At 43.9% G+C, this 23,026-nt stretch overlaps 2 protein-coding genes across 2 annotated transcripts; one reads left to right on the top strand and one right to left on the bottom strand.

The window, feature by feature from the left end:
* Positions 1 to 718: 718 nt before the first annotated feature.
* LOC107379924 (stress-associated endoplasmic reticulum protein 2) lies at positions 719 to 6,674 on the top strand. The gene is made up of 3 exons (XM_015950890.3): positions 719 to 1,016; positions 1,376 to 1,448; positions 6,170 to 6,674. Exons 1-3 carry the CDS (start codon positions 933 to 935, stop codon positions 6,208 to 6,210), a joined length of 198 nt encoding a protein of 65 aa, XP_015806376.1. The 5' UTR covers positions 719 to 932; the 3' UTR covers positions 6,211 to 6,674.
* A 702-nt stretch (positions 6,675 to 7,376) lies between these two features.
* On the bottom strand, positions 7,377 to 16,272 carry mmp23bb (matrix metallopeptidase 23bb). The gene is made up of 8 exons (XM_015950886.3): positions 16,041 to 16,272; positions 15,241 to 15,329; positions 14,977 to 15,116; positions 14,340 to 14,507; positions 10,543 to 10,707; positions 9,005 to 9,115; positions 8,784 to 8,910; positions 7,377 to 8,381 (listed from the first exon to the last, which is right to left on the bottom strand). Exons 1-8 carry the CDS (start codon positions 16,092 to 16,094, stop codon positions 8,189 to 8,191), a joined length of 1,047 nt encoding a protein of 348 aa, XP_015806372.1. The 5' UTR covers positions 16,095 to 16,272; the 3' UTR covers positions 7,377 to 8,188.
* Positions 16,273 to 23,026: the final 6,754 nt, after the last annotated feature.

Here is a 23,026-nt window from a genome sequence, read left to right on the forward strand (position 1 = left end):
TTTCAAATTGAATAAAAACGTTTCTCTTAAGACTCAAATATCAACTCGTTTTGTTTCAATGAACACATTCTAGCGGAATTTATTGAATATAATGCAAAACGATTTTTTATGTAAAATAAAGCGATGTAGATAAAAAAAAGAGATCAAGTTGTAGAAATTAACAAAAAATTGGCTAAATTTCCTTTTCACAATAAAAGAATAGACTTTCACTATTGACTTGTTTGTCAAAACACTAAATTTTAGAGTAAGTGGTAAAACTTTGTTTTGATATTTTTTGTGTGCTCCACCAGGCTAAATAAAAAAAAACATTTCAAAAGTTAAGATTCTAAATTCGTTTAGCCCAATTTAAGCGACTTATAGAAAAAATGAAAACAACAAAGTTCATGACCAGCTTAGCTGAAAATTCAAACAAATTTAAATTGCGATTGCATCTGCAAATGCACTAGAATGGTAATAAAAATATTTTGGTGGATGAGGTGGTTTCTAGTTTGACACAACCAGCTCCTGGCACTAACATCTTTTAATTTCTTTATTTAGGCCTTTTAAAATGCATGCATTCATTTGTGAGGATGAAATCTTATATGCTGTATCTGCCTCACCAGCTTCATTTTGAACAATATTTATACACTTAATAAAACGTTGAAGCCTTTGTCACGTTTGAGATAAACATTTTTTGCGTATTTGCATATTTCATTAATCCTATAGTTTCAGCCTTTTCTTTTGAAAGAATGAACAGGAAACCTTATTTTGGATGACCACTAGCTTTACACGGGTGTCACGCAACCTGTGGGCGTGGTTTACTGGAATGAGGCGGGGCTTTAGCTTTTTGAGTACGTAGACAATCTGGAGTTCTTCCCAGTCCATGGAACAGCGAGGCGGCGCGAGAGACGAGTAAATAAAAACAATTAAAAGCGAATAAACAACCAGACAAGATGGTGGCTAAACAGAGAATCCGCATGGCGAACGAGAAACACAGTAAGAACATCACGCAGCGCGGGAACGTGGCCAAGTCAATGGTGAGTTAAAGAACCGATCCCGAACCAAAACCACACAGTCACAGCTGGTCCTCCTGATCCCACCGACTGATCAGCTGACCCAAAAACCGTTTAGAACGTGATCAGGCGGCTGGAGCGTGTAAAGATGCTTTATCTAAGCACTCAGCTGATCGATTATTCCTTTTAATCAAACTAGCTGGGATGTTGGTGTCCATGGGATCGATCAGAACCGTTCGATTAGACACGCAACAGGAAACCGTAATTCCAATTTCCAAAATAAAAGCACACGATTGGCGAGAGATCAAGTGAGAGAGGAAAAAGGTTTAAATTGATGACATCTTCAGTGTTGCTCAGTAAAAAAGGCACCGTTTTTGTTTCAGAGGAACTTGGAAGACGTAAAAGGTGTGGGGCCCTGGCTTCTAGCTCTCTTCATCTTTGTTGTCTGTGGATCAGGTAAGCCTACCGTTTGATGTTTCATGTAATGTATGAGCGTCTTCTCATGTAATCACTTGAAAAAAGTGGCCAAAACCCTTAAATGTACCCGTGGTGCCATCTCAATGTGGGCGGAGTTTGTTTAGTCACACAAGCTCAACCACTCTTCTTAGCTTAAATCTTTCCAGTTTGAACTATAATTGCTCTTTAGATGAGAAGCAACATCTTTAGAACTAACAACACATGTTTTATTCAAACTTCCAAACATGATGCGTCTGTCAGCTGTTGATGACATCATAAAATCAGGTTGCTCTGATGGCTTTTCCGACGAGCAGGTTGACCAGTAGGAAGTGAAGCTGGTAGGTCATGGTGCCCTGGTGTCTGTTGGTGGCCTGATTGGTAACCAACACCAGGTGGTGTACATCTGAGCATGCTCAGACTGGCTCAGGTCTGTTCTTGACAGGAGGTGGGACTCTTATCAGAGTCCAGCAGCTGAGCCCAGATCACTTATGATCAAACCTTCAGAGCAAACACCTAATAAAACACATTGGAAACGATGATAATGGTAAAATTGTAAAAGTCCAATTAGTCATCGTCACACATTGGTGAAATCACATCGCCACATTTCAACCGTCCCCATGGGGAGTGGTGTTGCTGCACTCCGGAACTATTTGGTGGTCTAACCTCTTAAAACTGAGTGGGTATCAGGCATTGGGTCCCATTTTTAAAGTCTTTGGTATGACCCGACTGGGATTTGAATCCTGATCTCCCACTCCTAGGGTGGACACTCCACCACTAGGTAGGGTTGTCACGGTGTGAAAATTTAACCTCACGGTTATTCTGACCAAAATTATCACGGTTTTCGGTATTATCGTATATTTTATGTGGCATATATTTTTTTTAAACATGTTACATTTTCAGAAAACTAAATAAACCCTGTATATCAGGAAAATATTGTCCTCAGTTTGTGTCTAAATTTAGCCTAAAATGTTTTATTTTGTAATTATGTTGTTTATTTGTTTACATTTTTCCCCTTTAGTCTTTAAAATACAATATTTGCCCATAACTACTTATTTTTTGTCTGTTTGATGTCATCATTTTAAAAATATTAGATCAGATGATACTCAGAACTCAAGTAGCCTTCTAATCAGATACTTTTTTACCCTTACTTGAGTAATAAACCCTATATCAGGAAAATATCGTCCTCGGTTTGTGTCCTTCCAGTGAGCTTTGCAGATGTGGGAAAATGTCATCAGGCAGTAATCGTTGTTAAATTCATAATTATTCTCGGAGAGAGACCAACTCTTATCTGCCCCTGGGAGCCCCGTAATGCATAGCGTCATTTCAGCATGGCGGTGTCCGCGACACGGTTTATATGCAGGTAGCGGCGCTGCGGCTGCTTTATATAGCGACTCGTTGCGTTCTCCCTCAACCCAAATCCTCGGATCACACATTTTAGCTAAAACGCTAACGTTAGCTTGCCTTGCGTTGACTGTAGAGTTGTGGGTGATGGTCACGCTGATGTGTCATGAGATTTGAAGCGTTGCTGCCTTTCACAGACACTTTTTCTGCACGTGCTGCAAACAGGATAGCCGTCTTCTATCAACTGTCCCTCGGCATTCTTCAAATATAAAAAAAAAATGCCCGTACTTCCCACTTTGTCTTCTTTGAGGGATAAAAAAATGTCCTCCTGAGCGCTGCCGTCTCCTCCTTTGGCCATTATTTCAGCTTTAGCTTCAACAAAGTTTTGGTTGTAAACAACAAAGTGCGCATGTGCCGCCGGCATCTTTAGCAGATGATACGGTGGCTGGTAAGGGTCACCGCGCCTACACCGCAGCCACGCTAATCCACCGAGAATATATAGTTTTTTAAAAAACAAGACGGTTATTATTATTGTCAACTTTTTTACCGGGGTTTACCGCTACACCGGTTACCGTGACAACCCTACCACTAGGTTGACTTTCTTAGGTTATAATAATTCTATGGTTGATACAAAACATATTCATGAAGTTCTTTGAACTAAATCCATCTCACATGAAGGAAGTTCAGCAGTTCTATTCCTGATGGTACCGTAGACCAAACGCAAAATCTCACTCCAAACTTTAAATGGGACGTGTTGTTCAAAACTCACCTTTAGCACTTATTTTTGACAGGTGGCAGACGTTATTTTAGGTTTTGTGTGAAAGTCGTATAGGCCTACAAATGTTCGTCTCACCAAACTGACGTCCCGGCACAGAAAAGAGAGGGTCGGTTAGCGAGTTTCGAGTCCTTCTTCCAGGGTGACAGGAGCATTAAACATGGAGAAAACCACTAAACCTGCTAATGTGGGGAGTAGCAGCTATGCTGGGGTGAGGAGAGACTCTGCTGTTGTCATTTATGACTTGTAGTAATTTTAATTATGAATTTTTACAAGTTAATGGATCTCAAATTACGTAACATAGTTGAAACACGCACAATTACTTTTCATTTAAATGTAAGTACAACATATGTGATTTAGAGTTTAAGGCAAAGCAAGTTAGAAAGTAACTTTTAAAGCATCATTCACTCCCGGAAGGGGAGGAGACATAGGCTCCCGGTAGGGCTGGGCGATATGGCCTAAAATCAATATCGCGATATATCGAGGATTTCACCTCGATAACGATAAATGAACGATAACTACAGGTATGTAAAAAATGGTAAATGGCCTGTATTTGATATAGCGCCTTCTAGAGCCCTGGAACCCCCCAAGGCGCTTTACAACACAATCAGTCTTTCACCCATTCACACGCTGGTGGGGTTGAGCTACAATGTAGCCACAGCTGCCCTGGGGGTGTCATTTGGAATTCTAGGACGTCCAAGGAAGGTCCCGCCTTTCTCGCCTCTGATTGGCTGGAAGGGCTCTACTACGATTGGCTATTTTGTGTAAGAGGAAACTGTTTTCCCTCGCTGCAGGTTTTTATGTTTACAGCCAGATCCTGAGGAGTTTTTTGAAGAAAATTAAGGCTGTTTACAAGTTGGAGCACGTCTCTCATCATCAGATTTATACTTATGTCATTTAATCAAAAATTAAGTTAAAAAGGGATTACGATTTAGACCTATTTTCACCAGTTTTCATTATTCCAGAGAAGAAACAGACCTGATGCACGCAGCTTGGCAGAACAGGGCAGTTTTATTAAATGTCAAACCCAGGTAAGGCACATATGTTTATCCTGTGTACTCTAACGCTTCAGAGCCAAGAGATATATAGTAAGTCCAACAGCTTGATAAATGCAACAAGATTTAAATTCACATTTTACGTTTTTACGCTTTTTTTAATGAAACATAAAATATTTTGCAAACCAGGACAGAATGTTTATCATAGCATTAAGTTCACATTTTCTTTACTAAACTCCCCAAAACAGCTTTCTGCTGGTGGCAGGACACAGTCAGCACGTAGCGAGGACAGCCAGATTGCTGTTAAGTGAAATAGCCAATCGTAGTAGAGCCTTTCTAGCCAATCAGAGACGAGACAGGCAGGACCTTCCTTGGACATCCTAGAATTCCATATGACGCGCCCTGGGGCGCACTGACAGAGGCAGGCTGCCGAGCACTGGTGCCAGCGGTCCCTCCACCAGCAGGCAAGGGGGTTAAAGCTTCTCTTATCCAATGGCACCATCTAGTGGCTGACAAGCGTATCACACAAAACCGCTGTTGCTCTGTTTTTTTAAGATGGCGACTTCACGTTTCTGTTCATAAATGTGCTTCTGTAGCCGACAAACGGCTAAAACACGTTGTTTTACGAGTATTATTCTCATGTCATGCTGTGTTTTCATATATTTATATTTTAGAGGCTTTCTTGTCTGTGAAAAGTTCACCAACTCTGCATCAGCCAAGGTATTCCTTAAATTTGAAGCATGTAAGCGGTAGTCTAACGCTATTGGTTAGTTCTGGTCGGCGCTCAGTTTCCTATTGCATGGAGCTCTGCGGGGCAGAGGGCGTGTTTAGCAAAAAAAAAAGAGGTATTGCTTAGATTATATCACAGTACATGATAAGATAATCACTTTTACAGATTTCTGACAAATCGTACATAATTTCTGAAAGAGGAAAACTCTGGAAAGCAGCTTTAAGTGCCTTGCCCAAGGACACAACGACAGCGACCGAGTGAGCGAGGCTCGAAAAATGTGCAGAAACAAAGTTGTCCACTAGATGGGGCTGTCACGCGTATTAGTTGAGTCACATTTTTACGTGACTCAAGGTGGTAACAGCTTCTTAGAGACGAGAACTTTGCCGATCTACACCCAACTTTTCATTTTTTTATCATCACATTTATTGACATGGGAAAAATTATCACGATGAGAGTCAGAAATTTCGATAACGATACATTTTCGATTTATTGCCCAGCCTTAGCTCCAGCCAGATGCCTGCAAGACGTGTCCAGTGTTGATGCTAAATCTCCTAATTTCATTAGAATAAATGCAGAAAACCGCTGCCACCTAGCGGTTGGTGTTTGAATCGCACCGTTGGTCAATGTTTGCTCATAAAATCTTTGTAAAAAATAAAAATCCTCTGCTTTTAAACATTGGTCCAGTGTTCCTTCTGGCCTTTTGTTCAGAGGCTCTTTTTTAGTTTGGGGCCTTACATTCAGATTTATTTTTCTGTTAATTTTCATGCTGACACTCCAACTAGTTTTTCCAGACTGAGGTCATTCCAGATGGTTGTACAGAACCTGATACCAGAGGGTGTAAATTATTCCTTTAAACGTGACATCTGTCTCTTTCCTGCAGCCATCTTCCAGATCATCCAGAGCATCCGGATGGGCATGTAGAGTTGTCACCACCAGGGGGCAGAGCCGCATCACCACAGGCATCTCCATCTTCCTGTCCTGAAGCAAAGTGACTTAAACCTTTCTGAACTCTACCTGCTGCAATCCCCACTTCCACACAAACTTGCCCCTCCCACTCATTAGAGCCCGCCCCCAAGCAGAGTTATCTGTAACCAACATTCCGACTTTCTCCGTGTTTGTGTCCTTCACCCTGTGCCTTTCTTTATTTACTCGAGCATTAGCTCCACCTCCTCTGGGTACGCGTTATCAGTCTGGTGGTTGAAAGTCCACCAACATGTAAACTGTCCCTGTTCCTCCCAGCTGATCCACTCTGTCTCTTCCTCGTGGACCTGACAGGAAGTGACCTTTTGAATCAGAAGGCGTTAAGGTGCCGACAAGTTAGGCTGCACCGTGTGCAGGCCTCGCCTGAACATTCCTGTTTGCTCAATAAATTCATTTAAAACATGGATCCTGTCTGTGTGCTTCCTGTGTAGGGGTGGTCTGTGGGAGGGGTGTGTGTGTGTGTGTGTGTGTGGGGGGGGGGGGGGGGGCAGGTAGACCAGGGGTTAATCTAGAAAATTTAGCCTTTAGTTGTTTCTGTTACCATGGTGATGGTATGTGATGCTTGACAGCTAACCTTACCTGGAACAGGTTCTGGTTCTACCTGGGCTTTTGATGTCTGAGTGGCAATCTGCTTTGATGATGAGCAGCTTCAGAACCAGTAAGCCACAAATAGTTGGACCTGATTCATAGTCCTTGGTTCTAGCTGTCTCTGGTTCTGCCTAGCAGAGCAGCAGGAGGTCTGAATCCACTCCATCTGGAACGGATCATCTACTCTGCATCCCCTCTGGCCACCAGGTGGTGCTGTTTACACTCCCAAACAAACTGCTTACTCAGCACTGTCCTTTTCTGTGGCGCGTTTGTTGTACGGGACTTTTCAGCCCCCTGATGTTTCAGAGGTTAGTGAGAGCTGCTGCTTCTGGACTGGGTCTGCACCAGGCTACGGTTCTGTTCAGTCAGCAGAACAAGGTTCCCTCCTCTGACCTGGGCCCAGGCCAGACCCCAAACCCAGGCCATGAGCTGGACCTTAGTTCTGCTGCCAACCGATTATTATTAATAATCTAGGTTATTAAAAGTCGAAGTTTATAATTACAAAAAGACTAAACCAGTTTAGTTTCCTTCATTTAATCAGGTCACTTCTGTGTTGGATCTCCACGAATCATCTGTTCTAATTACCTTTTTAGATGGTTGTCTATGCCTCATCCATCCATTCATTCACAGTTAAAGAGAAACTGAATGATTCACCTGCTTCCTCCAGCTCAGCTGTCAACGAACTGAGATCTGATTAAATGTAAACAGACTATTAATAACCGTAATAATGAAAAGCAGTTTGAAGGAAGTGGATGGATGTGGAGAACATCTGACCCTTAACTGATTCACCTGTACAGGTGAACCAATCCCAACCCGGTGGGTTTGTTCTGATCATGGAGGTACCGGAGTACCAACCTTTAATACTAATAGGAAAATGTTTGCATAGATTCAGACCACAAAGACAAATGGGGAACTTCCGAGGAACTCATCTGAACGTTCTGCCGAAGAAGACCAGATTAGTGTCCAGGTTGTGTCTGGTCTTTCCCTCTAACTAAAATTAGACGTTACCAGACAGATTTGAGAAGATAGGATGGTTCTGAGCCTCCAGGATTAGGGGAACATGATGTGGACGAGATGAGGATCAGACCTCAAACATATAACATGTTCTGAACCAATCAGGATGTTCTATCTGACTGATGTCATCCCATCAGGCGGTATCATTTATGGATTAGGATATCCTGTCCTGACCACTGATCTAACAGAAGCTCACTGATCAGCTGAACATCTGCACCAATCAGATTGCTCATGATTTACTGTTGTAGTCCAAAGTCAGTCGAAGCCTTCCTGTTCTCTCAGAGTTAGTGTCCCAACTCTGTCCCAGCAGACGTCCTCAGCTGTTGGACGGCAGTTCTGGTTTCAGACGTATGGCCCAGGAGTTGGCCGATACGATGTCCCCCCGTTGATGGACGCGGCAGGTGTAAGTTCCTTCTGTGAACTCATTGGCGAGGATACGCAGGTCTCTGTTCTTCATCACGATGTAGCCAGGAATGGAGGTCAGGATCTGCTCACTGTCTTTGTACCAGCTGCAGGACACAAGGGGTGCACAAAACAAATGACTGGTAACCGAATCTGAGATGGTCTTCACCAACATCTGGCGTCAGAGCAACCAGATGTTCCTACTGGTCAATGCACCATCTGACCTCTGGAGGTTTCTGAATAGATGCCAGCAGATAACCGGGGCAGTTATTTAGAAAGTCTAATCCAATCAGAACCTGACATCTGGCCCAGGTGGATGGTGCTGAGTGGACCTGCTGGGTTTGTTAGATCACAAGATACTGAACTTTTAAACAACGTACCCCATGTCCACTCCCCGAAACCCAGAAATCAGCTGATGGCAGGTTTTTACATGGAGATGTTCAACAGGTGGTGAAAGAAGATCAATAACAAATCGGTCCTTATCAAAAATGATTTATCCATCAGCTAACCTGACTTTTGGTGGAGAAGGATTTTTTTTAGTCCCGCAGCGGAAGCCCACCACCTTCCCCCGAGGAACCATTTTGATCTTGACATTGGCGGGAGGTGATGTCGGCGTGGCAACAAGGTCCATGGGCTCTGCAGCGAGGACCAGGTCATTACAGGAAGTCAGTTTTATCTCGGGAGACGGATGGTACTACTCAGTCCTCTAAAGCCCTGCGGTCAGTCTCACCAAAGCAGAGATCACAGCGACGGGGACAGTTCTTCCTCATGAAGGTCTTCCTCCTCTCACAGAAGCCGAGTCGGGCCCATGGATCACAGACTCGCTTCTTATCTGAACATCCTGCAGATACAGCAGAGAAAACTCCACAGGTCCAGACTCTACAGTCCACCTACACTTGAAGGACGTTCCATGACAACATTAATGTTCTTGTGTTGGACAGAAAAGGTCAAGGGGTTTTGGTAGTAAAAGACCAAAATTCAAAACAGGCCGCGGCCAGATCCATCTGGATTATACCCTGATCCCCAGGCAATCCCCATCTTCGAGGAGGGCCCAACTGCAGACCCACAGACTGAGGCCCTGTCCACACGTAGCCGGGGATCTGCCAAAACGTAGATATTTTTCTAAGTTTTGGCCTGTAACCCACATGAAAACAGAGTTTTTTCACACGAAAACGGATCTTTTTAAAAACTCCGGCCAAAGTGAAGATCTGCGTTTTCTCCGTTTTGGGTGTCTGCGTGTGGACAGACAAAACCGGAGTTTTAAGGTCCGTAACGTCACTTTCCGCGACAAGAAAATGCTGACATCACGTGTGCGACCTGTGTTTACACTAGCCGACAGCATGGATGCCCTCAGAGCTGCGCTCGCTTTATCAACTGTCCAAGCGCTTTCTGCTTGTTTGTTTTTGCAAGCGGAATTACTGCTCCTTGTGGAAGACCACAGACGAAGGACGAGGTTAAGAACGGGGGAAGTACTGCCGCCTACAGGTCTGTCATGTCCTTAACAACGTATTTATCCGGGTATGTGTGGACAGTTTTTTTTTTTAAACGAGGTGGTGTGGATGCAAGTTTTTGGAGGGGCGGATATTCGTTTTTAAAAACACCCGGCTACGTGTGGACTAGACCTATGTTGGGGAGTTTCAGCTGCCGCTTGTGCTCCATCTGTGTGTGTATGTGTGAAAACCTGCCAGTTCTGATCTGGTTCGTGTGTGAAAAGAGAGAGAGCGAACCGACTACCGACTGGTGTGTATCTTCATTCTCTCCGACTTTGCAAAGTCTGATTGTTGATTAGTGTTTGATTATTGGTATTTGGTATTGATAATCTAAAACCTGGGAACTCTAACCCCCTTGTGTGTGTTGGATTTTCTTTGAGGTAATCCTGGATTGAATAATAAAATTACCCAACATAGCCAACAGCACTCGACATCTGCTTACATACTGATGTCAATCACAGAACACGTTCGCATGTTGGCAGAAGTGCCTAGACTGGCGACAACTCCTATGAACAAGCAAGTCTTTATGTTATTTATATCTGAATAAACAGCATAACGTGTTTTAGCTTGATGGCCCATCTAGACACGATGGTTCACAACCAAGAGGCGGTGCTTCCAGCCATAACTATGAAAGGGCTTAAGGTGCATTACAGTTATTCCATCGGTAAACAGTGTGTTTTGTGTTTGTTTTCTGAACGTAAGCTGTGATGACTTCATGGTGGTGGGTGAGGGTTAGATGTTAGAAGTAGGTTCTGCTCTGTGTTGGGTCGGTCAGTACCGTAAAGTCTCTGGATGCCCCACACGTCGTCCTGAGCGATGTTCCGTTGTCCGGTGTAGGTGGCGTTGGGATGCATCAGAGCCTCTGGGTCTCTTGAATGCCAAAGACCCAAAGCGTGACCGATCTCATGAGCTGCTACCTGGACCAGGTCATTCAGCCAGACGCCTGCAGAACCACACAGGGTCAGAGGTCTGGTATGAGTTTTGGGTCCGGTCTAACTGGATGTCATAAGTCAGCTTGCTTGGTTTTAACTTCATCCATAACAGATTGGTTTAACCCAAACCCCCCAGTCAGTCCTCCAAATGGAGCATCACGTACCATGTTCTCCCCACGTTTGGGTCTTCCCATTTGCATCACTTAGTGCTGCTATAAGGACCTCTACTGCATCACAAAGACGACTAATGTGAAAAAAACCCATCCATCTGTTTTCACAGTGTTTGACTTTAGGAATTATGTGCTCAAAACGAGCCGTTTCAAACCGTCCCCATTTGTGACATCACAAACGGGGACGGTTTGAAATGGCTCGTTAGACTAGAACCTCCCCTTACCCTTACTGCACACGGTTTACTCATGATATTCACTGCACTCTGGTGCACACCGGGAGAGTCTCAGCCGCAAAGCGGCTTCTTCGCTATGCTCCTCGCTCGACTCGCAAGTTCACAAAATCCCTCGAGACTTCCGCCATCCTCCTCGCTTAACTCACGAGATCACTGTGACGAACCCAGAGGTTCTGCTCTCTGATATCCTGGAGATCTCCTGCTGCAGGCCCCAAGTCCTGCAACCCAGTCGCACACCACCAGAGGCCAGCAGAGAGTGTTGTGGAGCAGCTGCATCCAATTACTCATCAGCTGTTCCTGAAGCCTTTTTAAGCCTCCCAACTTCATCACTCAGCGAGACACAGCTACAGAGGAGACTCAGTGTTAAAACTGTGATCTCCATTCGTAGGTTTTGGCTTGCTGTCAGTGTTGAATATAGATATTGGTTGGCTGGTAGTATCCCAGAGTTAATAGTTTTGATATCGTTAAAGGATATAGATAAATTGTGCTTTTTGCCTCATGTTATTGTTTAACCTCCCAATCCTCAGTTTAGCTTGACTTTGTTTTGTTTTGGAGGATTTTTAGTTGAGGAGATGTCTAGCTTCTGTTTTGTAGGTCGTTTCAGTGTTGTTAATGGTTTAGGTTTATTCTTTTTGTTTCTTTAGTGGTCGGTTTAGTTAAAAATAGGCGTGTTTTCCCTTCTTGGACTCCGCTCTCTGGTTAACACCAGAGAGAGAGCTTTAAGTTGTTGTTGGTTTGCTGCTCCCTGTTTTAAGCAGAGGGAGTTTATTTAGTTTGTTTATTAAATACCTTTTTACTAGGGATGCACCGATACGATACTGGTATCGGTGCCGATACCAATACCAGTATCGGTAAAAGTGAACTGATACCAGGAACCGATACCAATGCAGTTGCTTGAAAAGGGCTTTGCTGTAACTTGTCATTCCTGTTCGTCTAATATTTTAGTTTTGTGAAGATTTTCATTCATATATTTTCCTTTTTATCTACCTCACAGCCTTTTCCTGTTGAAAGCAGAGAAGAAAATAAAATCTGTACAGTAATCCCTCGCTACTTCGCGGTTCGTTCATCGCGGATTCGCTGCTTAGCGGATTTTTTCTTTGGAGCATTTTTCAGGGGGAATTCGCAGATTTGCGGTATTTTTCACTGATTCGCGGTATTTTTCTATGCCAAATATCAAGAAATTCTTGTTTTTTTTCATCAATTTCATCATAAAATGCACTTTTTGTAATAAAACTAAAAAAAACAAGTTAAAAAATTTTTTTCTTGAGTTTTACCCACAAAAAGAGAATGTGATCATACGATAATTCAATAGGGAGCGTGGTTTCACAGACGCGGAAGTAATAGCGTCGGTGAAACGCCGGCTGACCTAGGAAACCCCCGAGCGTTCGAGCGTCAACGAAGTGACACGGAAATGCCGGGCTTTCCAGAAGTAAGTAAGATAACTTACTATGAGCTGATAGTTCGTTGGATTGATCGGTAGATTGGAAACTCTGATCATGAATCTGAAGAAACGATGACTGAGTGGTGAGCTGGAAAGGCGACTTCCGTTTATAGCCGCGGTTTGTGACGTAGGTGCGAAGTAGAGGGAATCCCCGCGAGGGGCATGCTGGGAGTCCCTACTTCGCGGATTTTCACCTATCGCGGCCAGGTCTGGAACGCATCTACCGCGATAAACGAGGGATCACTGTATTCCAAATCATTGCATTTTTTTGTGTGGTAGAAGTATCGGTATTGGTAATCGGCATCGGCGAGTACTCAGATCCAAGTATCGGTTTGGAAAAAAGTGGTATCGTTGCATCCCTACTTTTTACCCCACTTTTGTAAATAAACCTTTTGAAAAACAACCATTTTGTTAAACTCCTTCCATTCACTTATTTCCCATCACAAACAGACACCATCCATCATTGTCCATTTCTTTTTGTTTGACATTATTTTATTTTACTCTGTGTACTCCCCTCACCACTCCTAGACGCCAGAGGGGACGTAACAATCACAAAATCCCTCGAGTTTATGCCGCCCACCATTAAGCCAAAAAGAAGGAAATCGCATTCGATTTCACTGTTTGATGTCATCTATGATGCTGTTCCTCTCCCCTTTCAGGATTAAAGCTATGACAAACACACCGCTGCACTTTTGGAACGATGCAGTGAGTAAATACGCTGTTAGATCACTTGTGTTGACATAATCTACACAGATAAGAAATTGCATCACTGCAATAGGCTTTTATATTGAAAATTACCAGGGGTTTTACACTGAAACTGTGTGTGATTTCCTGTCTAGCCCTAAGTTAACAGGAAATTGATGCATCCCAGAAGGGGCTCGCAGCAATTAGAACCCGATGCTATCATTGGCGTCATGGGCTGCATGGTGGCGCAGATGTTAGCACTGTTGCCTCGCAGCACGAAGGTCGCAGGTTCGAAACTCGGCTGCGGCCTTTCTGCGTGGAGTTGCGTGTTCTCCCCATGCATGCGTGGGTTTTCTCCGGGTACTCCGGTTTCCCCCACAGATCACAACATGCCCTATAGGTTATAAATTGTAAGTCGCTTTGGATAAAAGCGTCTGCTAAATAAATAAACATAAACATTAGCGTCACAGCGTTGAGTGCCGCTTCTGGGACACGTCTGAAAATTTCCACATCGCGGCTGTTTTTCTAATCGCCCCCAATGAATAGTAGATTATCTTTGAAGCGGTGATGTTTTGTGCTGCTGATGCTTCCATCGTGCAGTAGGTTTTAAATGCAAACGAGAGCTGCTGCTGGAGGAGCAGCAGCTCTACTCTGAGTCCCTCCAAGATACAAGAGTGGAGGAGAGTGGATGAGGCCAGCAACCGCTCCTTTTCATAAGGTGACAGAGCCCTGAAACAGCTCATTCTGGAAGGTACTTAAAACTATCCTCGGGAGTCCCTCCCGAATGTCCGAGCTCCTCACCCTATCTCTAAGACTGAGCCCGGCCACCCTACGGAGGAAACTCATTTCGGCCGCTTGTATCCGCGATCTCGTTCTTTCTAGTAACGCACGCATTTTCTTATCAGTAACGGAAATGGCGTCCTGATAAAAGAAGACGGTAATTAATTCGATTACTCGTTACTGGAAACTAACGCCGTTATTTTAAACGGCGCTATTGCCTTCGCTGCTAATGGGACGTTGATTTTAAATGTCATGTGAAAAATGTTGTGACCTGACAGAAAGCAACCACCCTTAGAAGTTCATGAGTGTGGAACACGTCGGAGCGCTGCACCAACCTTGTTTCCAGCTGAACCTGGACTTGCCAAGGATCCAGAACTCATGGTTGTCGAAGTGGATTTCTCCTCGTGGGGGCAGGAAAGCATGAGCCAGCTCTCCGTTCAGGCCATCAAAACAGGGATGGAGAGGAGACCACCAACAGTCAGTGTGGTTAAAGGTGTAGAAACCTAACACACACACACAGATACACACAAATACACACACATCCACGTAAAGGTGTCCCACATCCTAAAACCTAACTAGTTCATTGAGCCCATTCCATTCATCTGAGCCAGAACTTCCATCTGCTCCGTCTCACAGGGGAACCCTGATGATGACTCCAAGTTTAGGTTAGGCTCAGTGACCCCAGCTGACCTCAGACTGTTCATTACTGACACACGTGGCTCCAGTGAAAGTCGTTTTTGGGAACAATCTGGGTTCCTGAAAAAGGCTTTCATTAGATATTAAAGACAGAAAACAGGTCCTCCTCGCAAAGGTCAGAATTACGCTGTGAAAGTCCTAAACTTCTAAAAAGCAGAGACTCTAAATGCGGACGGAACGAAAGGTTAAAGGTCAGGGTCCAGCTCCCTCCAGGTCACATCAGTGCTGCGGTACCTCAAACAGCCACCTCACGTTTTCCTCAAATAGCAGACGTACCAATGGAGATGTCAGCGGTGGCGTTACTGTCAACGACCTCGGTGAAGGTCAAAGGTGACACGTCACTCCACTTGGTGAAGGCGATGCCGATGGCCTTCCTGGTGTCCTCCACATTCAGGGTGTTGGGAAACTTGACGATCCTAAGAGAGAGATCCGCGATGGGCTTTGTTGAACAGACTCGGTGGTCCACTGAGGACCTCAGGTCTCACAAGGTAGGAAAAGCAACACCAGATTCAGAACCTTGCGGGTTCTGTTTGGGCTCACCTGTACGTGACGTTGTGGTGGGTCCACTTGTGACCCAGAGGGTTGATAGCATAGCGTCTGGTTCTGGTTCCTCTTCTGCTGCCAGATGTCTAAAAGACAACCAGCCACTGATCAGTGGATAAAACAGAGCCGTCCGGTTTCGGGTCAGAACCGGCACCGGCTGAGTTGGTTTCTGTAAACTATGAGCTTTATAGCAGCTGTGGACAGATGTGGAGACAGATGTGAAAGCCTTGTCTGTCTTTCTTCCGTTATTCACATGTGGCTCCTTTGATCCCCCCCCCCACCCCCACCCCCACCCCCCTCCCACACACACAACTATGTGGGCTCCTGACTGGCCCCTGGCTGGGGTCCCTGTTGTTTTTACTCTGCTCCCTTTCGGTCCCATCTTGCCATAGTTTAAAAACATTTACTCGTTTTATTTCCACCCAAACTGCACGTGCCACTAACATCCCAGATTCCACCAGGAGCTGGGTGGCTGAGGGTTTCTTCATTGGACCTTCATGTCCACTGACCAAGGCCTGATTGTCCTCGCAGTAAACGGAGACAGAGTCTTCTCTTCTGGGGCTCCTACTCTCTTCCTTCTGAGGTCATCAGACCAGAGAATTCCTTTAAGGAGCAGCTAAAACTTTTCTTTTAAAATCTGCTCTTATTTGATGTTTTTTATTTGTATTTTCTGGACCACTTTGTGGTTTTTATCTGCAGGTTCTGAATACTTTTCTGATCAGTAAAATCTGATCCCACTTCCGCCTGAAATGGGATCAGTTTGTGAGACTTTACCATCCTTATGAACGGAAACTGACCTTCATCTTCATCATCACCATCGGCAGCAGAAGCAGCAGGAGGAGGGATCTCATGATGGGCCTCGTCAATCAGCTCGCGTGTCCGACGCGTTTCGCCCCCTAGAGATGTCTCCGGAACCGACCCGGGGGGGCTCCGTGTGGACCGGGTCCTGAGCTCCCGCGGTCCTGCTCCGGGACAGACTGGAAGAAGTTCACGGAGTGAGCGCTTGCTGCTGCTGCAGCGGGGGCGCCCGGGGTGGGCGGGGTCAGGTGTGTGTGCGCGCGGTGTCCTGTTACTCGAAGATGTAGAGTTTAACCCTTCCACTGCCAGGACTCATCTGAATATTATTCAAAGAAGAAGAAACGTGCTGATTTATGCTCTGGGGTCTCTGGGGGCCCACAGACCCTCTGGGGTCGGGGGGGGGGGGGGGACCCTAAGGTGGCTCTGAGCTGTTTTCTTGCTCCAGATGTGCAGCGTTCTTCCTAAACATCTGTGAAAACAAGCTGTGGACAGTCAGCAACAGACTCCGAGTCTTAACATGCTGAATGACTCTAATAATGTCCGGAGGCCCCATTTATAAAACGTTGCTCTCAGCAAGCACATCTGTGCGCTCTGGTGATCTGTCCCGCCTCCTACACACCCACATTCTGCCATAAATAGTCAAAGCAAAGTGCCTTATGAATATTCTGCATTTTTATGACCTGGCTGATATGTGGCATTTCAAAGGGAACCATGGCAACCGAGAGGTCAATAAAATGCTGTTTTACTGAGACTGAACTCGAGGTGCTTGTGACGGAGGCGGATGGTTTTGTGTGGTTTAAATTCACCGTGTCTGGCCGTGCTGCCAGTTTCCCCGTCTCCAGAATGTGCTTCCACCAGGTCCAAAGTTTTCCTTTATAGATTGAAAAGTTTTGTGAAAAATAACTTTTCAGGCTTTGTTTTTGTGCATAAACAAGTTTAGCTTTTTGAGCCCCATCAGATTCCTCCAGAATCACGCAGAACTCCTCAGGAGCTCAGGCAGGCAGCTCCTCTGGAGCATACTAGCGTGTGTTCACATTAATAACAACATCAGCAACTGTTTCTGTCCATCAATCCATTGCAAAGATGTTTTATCAGTGAAAAACTTTCAGACAGCTGCTGCAACAGATGACCTCCCAGCAGATTCACCATAAGGTCAGAGGTCAATGCTGAGAGAAATAAGCCCAAAAACAGAGAACAGCTGGAAAAGACAGGCATCAAGGTCCTGTCCCTCAAGACTTGACGGCCTGAAAACCTCAAAGAACTGAAGTAATCGCACAAGTACAACCAGAACTTCTCCAGAAGGACTGATTAGGAGATCTATTGGACTTCTCTTTGTCTTAACTGATCTGGAAACAGTAATGGGTCTTCTGAGTGGCGTGGGCCTGTTTTGGTTGTCATTGATGATTGTTTATCTGAAAACAACGAGGTCACCTTCAGCCTGTCTGCAGAACACTTCCTGCATCCTAATGAGCTTCATTGTTCCATCTGAGACTCCCATCATGCAGTGCAGCTGCTCCCATCGACATCTTCCCTTTGTGTTTCCATCAACACCGACACATCATCATCATCATCATCATCATTATTATTATTATTATTAATAATAATTGTGTGTTGCATTTGTGTGATAATTACAATAATAATAATTATTATTATTATTGTTATTATTATTATTATTATTACTATTATTATTACTATTATTATTATAAGTAGTATTGGTAGTAGTAGTAGTAGTAGTAGTAGTAGTAGTATTTTATTATTATTGTTGTATTATTCTTTATTATTATTAATAATAATAATGAAATAATAATTAATAATAATCATTGTGTGTTGTGTTTGTGTGATAATTAATAATAATAATAATAATAATTTTATTATTATTATTATTATTAGTAGTAGTAGTAGTAGTAGTAGTATTTTATTTTATTATTGTTGTATTATTATTATTTATTATTTTATTATTATTATTGTTGTATTATTATTATTATTATTATTAATAATAAGTAGTAGTAGTACTATTAGTAATATTATCATTTTATTATTATTATTATTGTTGTATTATTATTATAAGTGGTAGTAGTATCATGAATATTTTTTGCTTTAACGTCGTGTATCTTACAGGGAACCATTTTTAAGTGTGCTCATGATTGTCTCTGATCACCTGACTGAGATGAGAAACTGGAACTCTGTTTTCCTGGTGTCCACCAGTAAAGGGGCGGAGCTTCTGTGTCCCATCTTGCGTTAGTGTCCCTGGCTTGGGGCCCTTGCAAGCCTCCAGGCAACAACGTCACTGAGAGCAGAGACGGTGGAGCAAGAGACAGACTTTCAGAGGGAGCTGAAGGATGACAATTTAATTACACTTCTGTCCATTCATCCGTCCATCTACACACACACACACACACACACACACACACACACACGCAAGCTAAAGAACTGAAAGCACACACTCTGTTTCCCACCACACACCAACACCCGGCTCTTCTTCTCTTCTCTGAATGGAGACGACTTACTGACTGGTTGTTGTGGAAACCAACAGCAATCGAAAACTGGATGTTTCAATCCTCAGCTGTGACGTCCTGCTCAGATGATCTATAAGAAACCCCCACAGACCACTGTAGGGGCCCTTCAGAGAACTCCACAGACCCCTAGGGACCCATTGCGGCCTTCACTGACTCCCAGGGTCCCTAAAGAGTCTTTGGGGCTTCCACGGAGTCCTGGGCTCTAATAGACTTGCTGGGGCCTCCATGATCTATGATCAAGCTCTGCAGATGTGTGTTATCAGCACACATATACCAGGAGTGTTGGTGCATCAGAACGCCTAACACATGATGGTTAAGGGATCTCAAAGCCTGTTGCTATCTGTCAGGAGTAGCCTATGCTTTGGGTCTGAAATAGGGAGCCCAAGCCCATCTGCTTCCAAACCACGGCTCTTCAACTGCCCATAAAAAAATATCAGCCGATAACAGTTATTTTCTGATTCTGTTTGATGTGTGGTGTGGATTTCACAAGTTACGTTCGAGAACTTTAAAGAACATTTTGATGCCAAGAAAGCGCTTATTTTTGACAGGCAGCAGTTATTTTAGGTAAACATAATGAAGACACACATCATTACTTTTTATTCAAATTGAAGAACAACATATGTGTAATTCAGGGCATAAGGCAGCGTGGATTAGAAAACAGCCCCGTTTTCATAGCCCTGATCGGGGCTCCAGGGGCCCAGGAGCCAACCAAAAAGGGAGGAGACTGTACCCCAAGAATGTCAAATAGTGATTTTAGGTCAATTGAAAGTGGATCTTGCTCTTTCTTACCTCTGAGCATTGTAGATGACCACTTTTCACAAACTGGGACTTCTTAAACAGGATATCCAACAAAAGGTTCAATGAATGCCTCGCCTTGATGTAAATATATTTCCATTGAACAAAAAGCATTTTGAACCCAAAAAATTATTAAATGTATCAAAAAAGCAAAGGAAATAGTTCCAAAAATGAACCGTTTTCATACAGGCCCTTAGCCTGACGGAGGCTCTAAGCCCCATTCCCACCTGTACCGGGTCGGCCCGGGCCGGGTAGCGTAGGTTGTTTACATATCTGGGTGGCCTGGAATTTTCCCGGGCCAACCAAGGCTCATTCTCGGCCCTCTTCCCGAGGGGTACTGCTTCAGGCCGACCAGGGCCAACACACCCACTGCTGACAAGAAATTCACACCTTCCATTAGAGCAAGCCTCTGATTGGTGGGTAGAGTCAGCCCATTCACACCTTCCATTAGAGCAAGCCTCTGATTGGTGGGTAGAATCAGCCCACATGGGCTTAAGGCAAGGATGTGTGGAATCAACCGGGCCAGGCTGGGGCCGACTGGGGCTACCCGGCCCGGGCCGACCCGGTACAGGTGGGAATGGGGCTTAAGCTTGTGTCACATTTCTTGTTTAATTACAAAGGCTGGAGGAGCACTTTTTGTTCATTTGTTAATTTTGTTTTGCAATCTTAGCTTTTGTGTTTGCTCTCTTGGTTTTTCATTCATCCTTCAAGTAGGAAAGGCTATGAGCTGACAAGGAAAATGCTCTATTTTTTATTGTTAGGGGGTTTTGAGTTATTGTTATGATTATGAAAATAAATGTTTCATTTTGAAAAACATTAACACATGAATAATAAAATACAATCTGAGACTATGGTTCTCGACCGGAAAAGGGTGGCTTTCCAACTCCGGGTCGGGAGAGAGGTCCTTCCTCAAGTGGAGGAGTTTAAGTATCTCGGGGTCTTGTTCACGAGTGAGGGTAGGAGGGATCGGGAGATCGACAGGCGGATCGGTTCGGCGTCTGCAGTGATGCGGACGCTGAGCCGATCTGTCTTGGTGAAGAGGGAGCTGAGCCAGAAAGCCAGGCTCTCGATTTACCGGTCGATCTACGTCCCAATCCTCACCTATGGTCATGAGCTTTGGGTAATGACCGAAAGAACGAGATTGCGGATACAAGCGGCCAAAATGAGTTTCCTCCGTAGGGTGGCCGGGCTCAGCCTTAGAGATAGGGTGAGGAGCTCGGACATTCGGGAGGGGCTCGGAGTAGAACCGCTGCTCCTCCGGATCGAAAGGAGTCAGTTGAGGTGGTTTGGGCATCTGGTCAGGATGTCTTCTGGACGCCTCCCTGGGGAGGTGTTTCGGGCATGTCCTTCCAGCAGGACCACGGGTCGACCCAGGACACGTTGGAGAGGTTACATCTCCAATCTGGTCGAGGAACGCCTTGGGGTCCTGCCGGAGGAGCTGGTGGAGGTGGCCGGGGAGAGGACGGTCTGGAGCTCCCTAGTTGGGATGCTGCCCCCGCGACCCAGACCCGGATAAGCGGAGGAAGACGACGACGACAAACATTTGATTTAAATTGTACTTATAACTGCCAGTGAAATTAAATAAAAATTATAAAAGTCAGCTCAGTTTAGATTAGGTTCAATTTAAAATGTAATAAATTGAACAAATGTTTGCATTAAATTACTATATTGATGTCAGCAAAGTCTACAAAGTATTTCAGTTTTATCTACTAAATCTTGTGGTTTGTACACAATTTTATTGTATTTTCTTTTGGTTTCAGTTAAATTAACTCTCAAATTTTTATGTTACTGTACAAATCACATATATTAATATCAACCTAATTTCCAAAACTTTAGTTATTTAACTGATGAAGTATATGAGAAATTTGACTGGGCTTCAGTCTACTCAATATTTTTGAGTGTAGAAGAATGCTGTGTCACAATTTTAAAATACATTTTAAAAAAAGAAAATATTTTAAAAAAATTGTAACTAAATCTAACAGGTGTAATATGATTATCAGGTAATTCAGTGATGTGTTGTGTTTGTGCGATTTGACGCTACATAAATAAACTTGAATTGTTAATTTGGTGACACTACAGTGTACAACTGAAAATGCATTACTCTAACAATCCAAAAATGCAGGACTAAAGAAATGGGTTGATGTTGAATGTGTCGTTGTTCTTCTGGTTTTTATTAACTGATGTATTAAAAAGAAAAGTGTCGGGAGTTCCGTAGACCCAAGTATGCAAGAGGACCTGGCTGCAGCTAAATGACAACCTAAAGTCGCGTCGCCTGCAGCTGGTGTTTGGGCCGCTAAACACAAGAATAATGTAACATTAGTAATTTACATTTAATTAAGGACCTTAAGACATTAAAATTTCATATCGAGTATGAAATCCATCTTACAGACACTGGGTTATTTAAATCAGAAGATTGGAACTTTTTAATGCAGGGATCAGACAACACTTTGTATTAACTGAGAGATAAGAGAAGAGAGAGAGACCTTCAAACGTTTAAGATGGTTTATTACTAAATAATTGTAAACAATTTAAACAAGACTAACTCTGCTAATGATGGATGTTCTGTTTGAATGAGATGTGAGATGTATGGTGAGTGTGAATGAGTGTCATTCAGAACCCTCGTATCCGGAGAGACAAAGTCTGAGTGGGAGATGATGTTTTGCTCCTAACTTATCAGAGTAGTTTCACGACCACAAGAGACGCCATTGTGTCGCATCCACCTACCCTCAGTGAGACCTCCGTACAGATCCGGATGCCAGGTCCACGGACCCTCCTCTGGTACTGGAGCCGATGAAACAGCGTCGACAGCACGACAAACCAGTCTTTGGATAGTCTCCAGGTAAAAAGCGACAGGTGGTTCACAGCGTCAAAAGGGGACCCTCCTTGGGTCAGTGAGTTCAGCTTTTATTCTGAAAGGAACCATTGCTTGGTTGGTAAAAACAACAGATTTTTCCCAGCTTGATGGTTCTCGGCTTAAAATGAGAAGTACAGAATGTCCGGTCCAATACTTCGCTTAGCATGCGGTGAACCCCATGGGATCTTGAGAACTGAACTTAGATGGTGTTGGAACTGTTTTATTAATCTGGATGTTTTGAATTCTGGTCGAATCAAAGCTGGCAGATTTATAAACACCACTGAGACTATGCCACGTTTCAGACTAGGAAGGTTCTGATTGGATCAGCAACAGCAATGTGTCATGCGGCCGTTTAACTTAACGTGTATCAGTGTGTCTAGTGAACTAGATTAAGTCATATTACTTATTAAAACATATTAATCATAGTATTGTGATTTCACAGATCGATCACACTGTATTATTGACTAACAGTTGTTTTGATTAGCTTTATTAAAAATAGAGTTCTTTGAATTAATAAAAGAAAAGAAAAGAGTCTCTTCATCTTCTGTCTTCTTTTGCTGGAAAGTAAACAATTTAGAAGCAATATGCATGACCTTGAGGCTGTTTCATGCACTCGGGCGCTGTGTCAGAGGCAACTGTGGAAAGAGGTTAAATAACCTTGAGGAATAGCTCCTTCATCATGTTACAATAAGTAGACACCCCATTGGGTGCTGGAGAGTGCCATATCGGGTGGATTCCTTAAACAAAACTGGAGTCAGCACAGAAGAGAAGATTTGCCCATTTTTTTTGTACAGCCTAGGCCTACTACCATAGACATGAA

The sequence above is a fragment of the Nothobranchius furzeri genome, chromosome 13 (genome assembly GCF_043380555.1).
Source record: "Nothobranchius furzeri strain GRZ-AD chromosome 13, NfurGRZ-RIMD1, whole genome shotgun sequence".
Lineage (NCBI taxonomy): Eukaryota > Metazoa > Chordata > Actinopteri > Cyprinodontiformes > Nothobranchiidae > Nothobranchius > Nothobranchius furzeri.

Excerpts from the sequence above, each read along its gene's own strand:
- mmp23bb (XM_015950886.3), bottom strand. The coding sequence starts at position 16,094 with ATGAGATCCCTCCTCCTGCTGCTTCTGCTGCCGATGGTGATGATGAAG. Across the intron at positions 15,117-15,240 it reads CACCACAACGTCACGTACAG|GATCGTCAAGTTTCCCAACA; the intron begins GTGAGCCCAAAC and ends TCTCTCTCTTAG. Across the intron at positions 14,508-14,976 it reads CACCGCTGACATCTCCATTG|GTTTCTACACCTTTAACCAC; the intron begins GTACGTCTGCTA and ends TGTGTGTGTTAG.
- LOC107379924 (XM_015950890.3), top strand. The coding sequence starts at position 933 with ATGGTGGCTAAACAGAGAATCCGCATGGCGAACGAGAAACACAGTAAG. Across the intron at positions 1,017-1,375 it reads GGAACGTGGCCAAGTCAATG|AGGAACTTGGAAGACGTAAA; the intron begins GTGAGTTAAAGA and ends TTTTTGTTTCAG. Across the intron at positions 1,449-6,169 it reads CTTTGTTGTCTGTGGATCAG|CCATCTTCCAGATCATCCAG; the intron begins GTAAGCCTACCG and ends TCTTTCCTGCAG.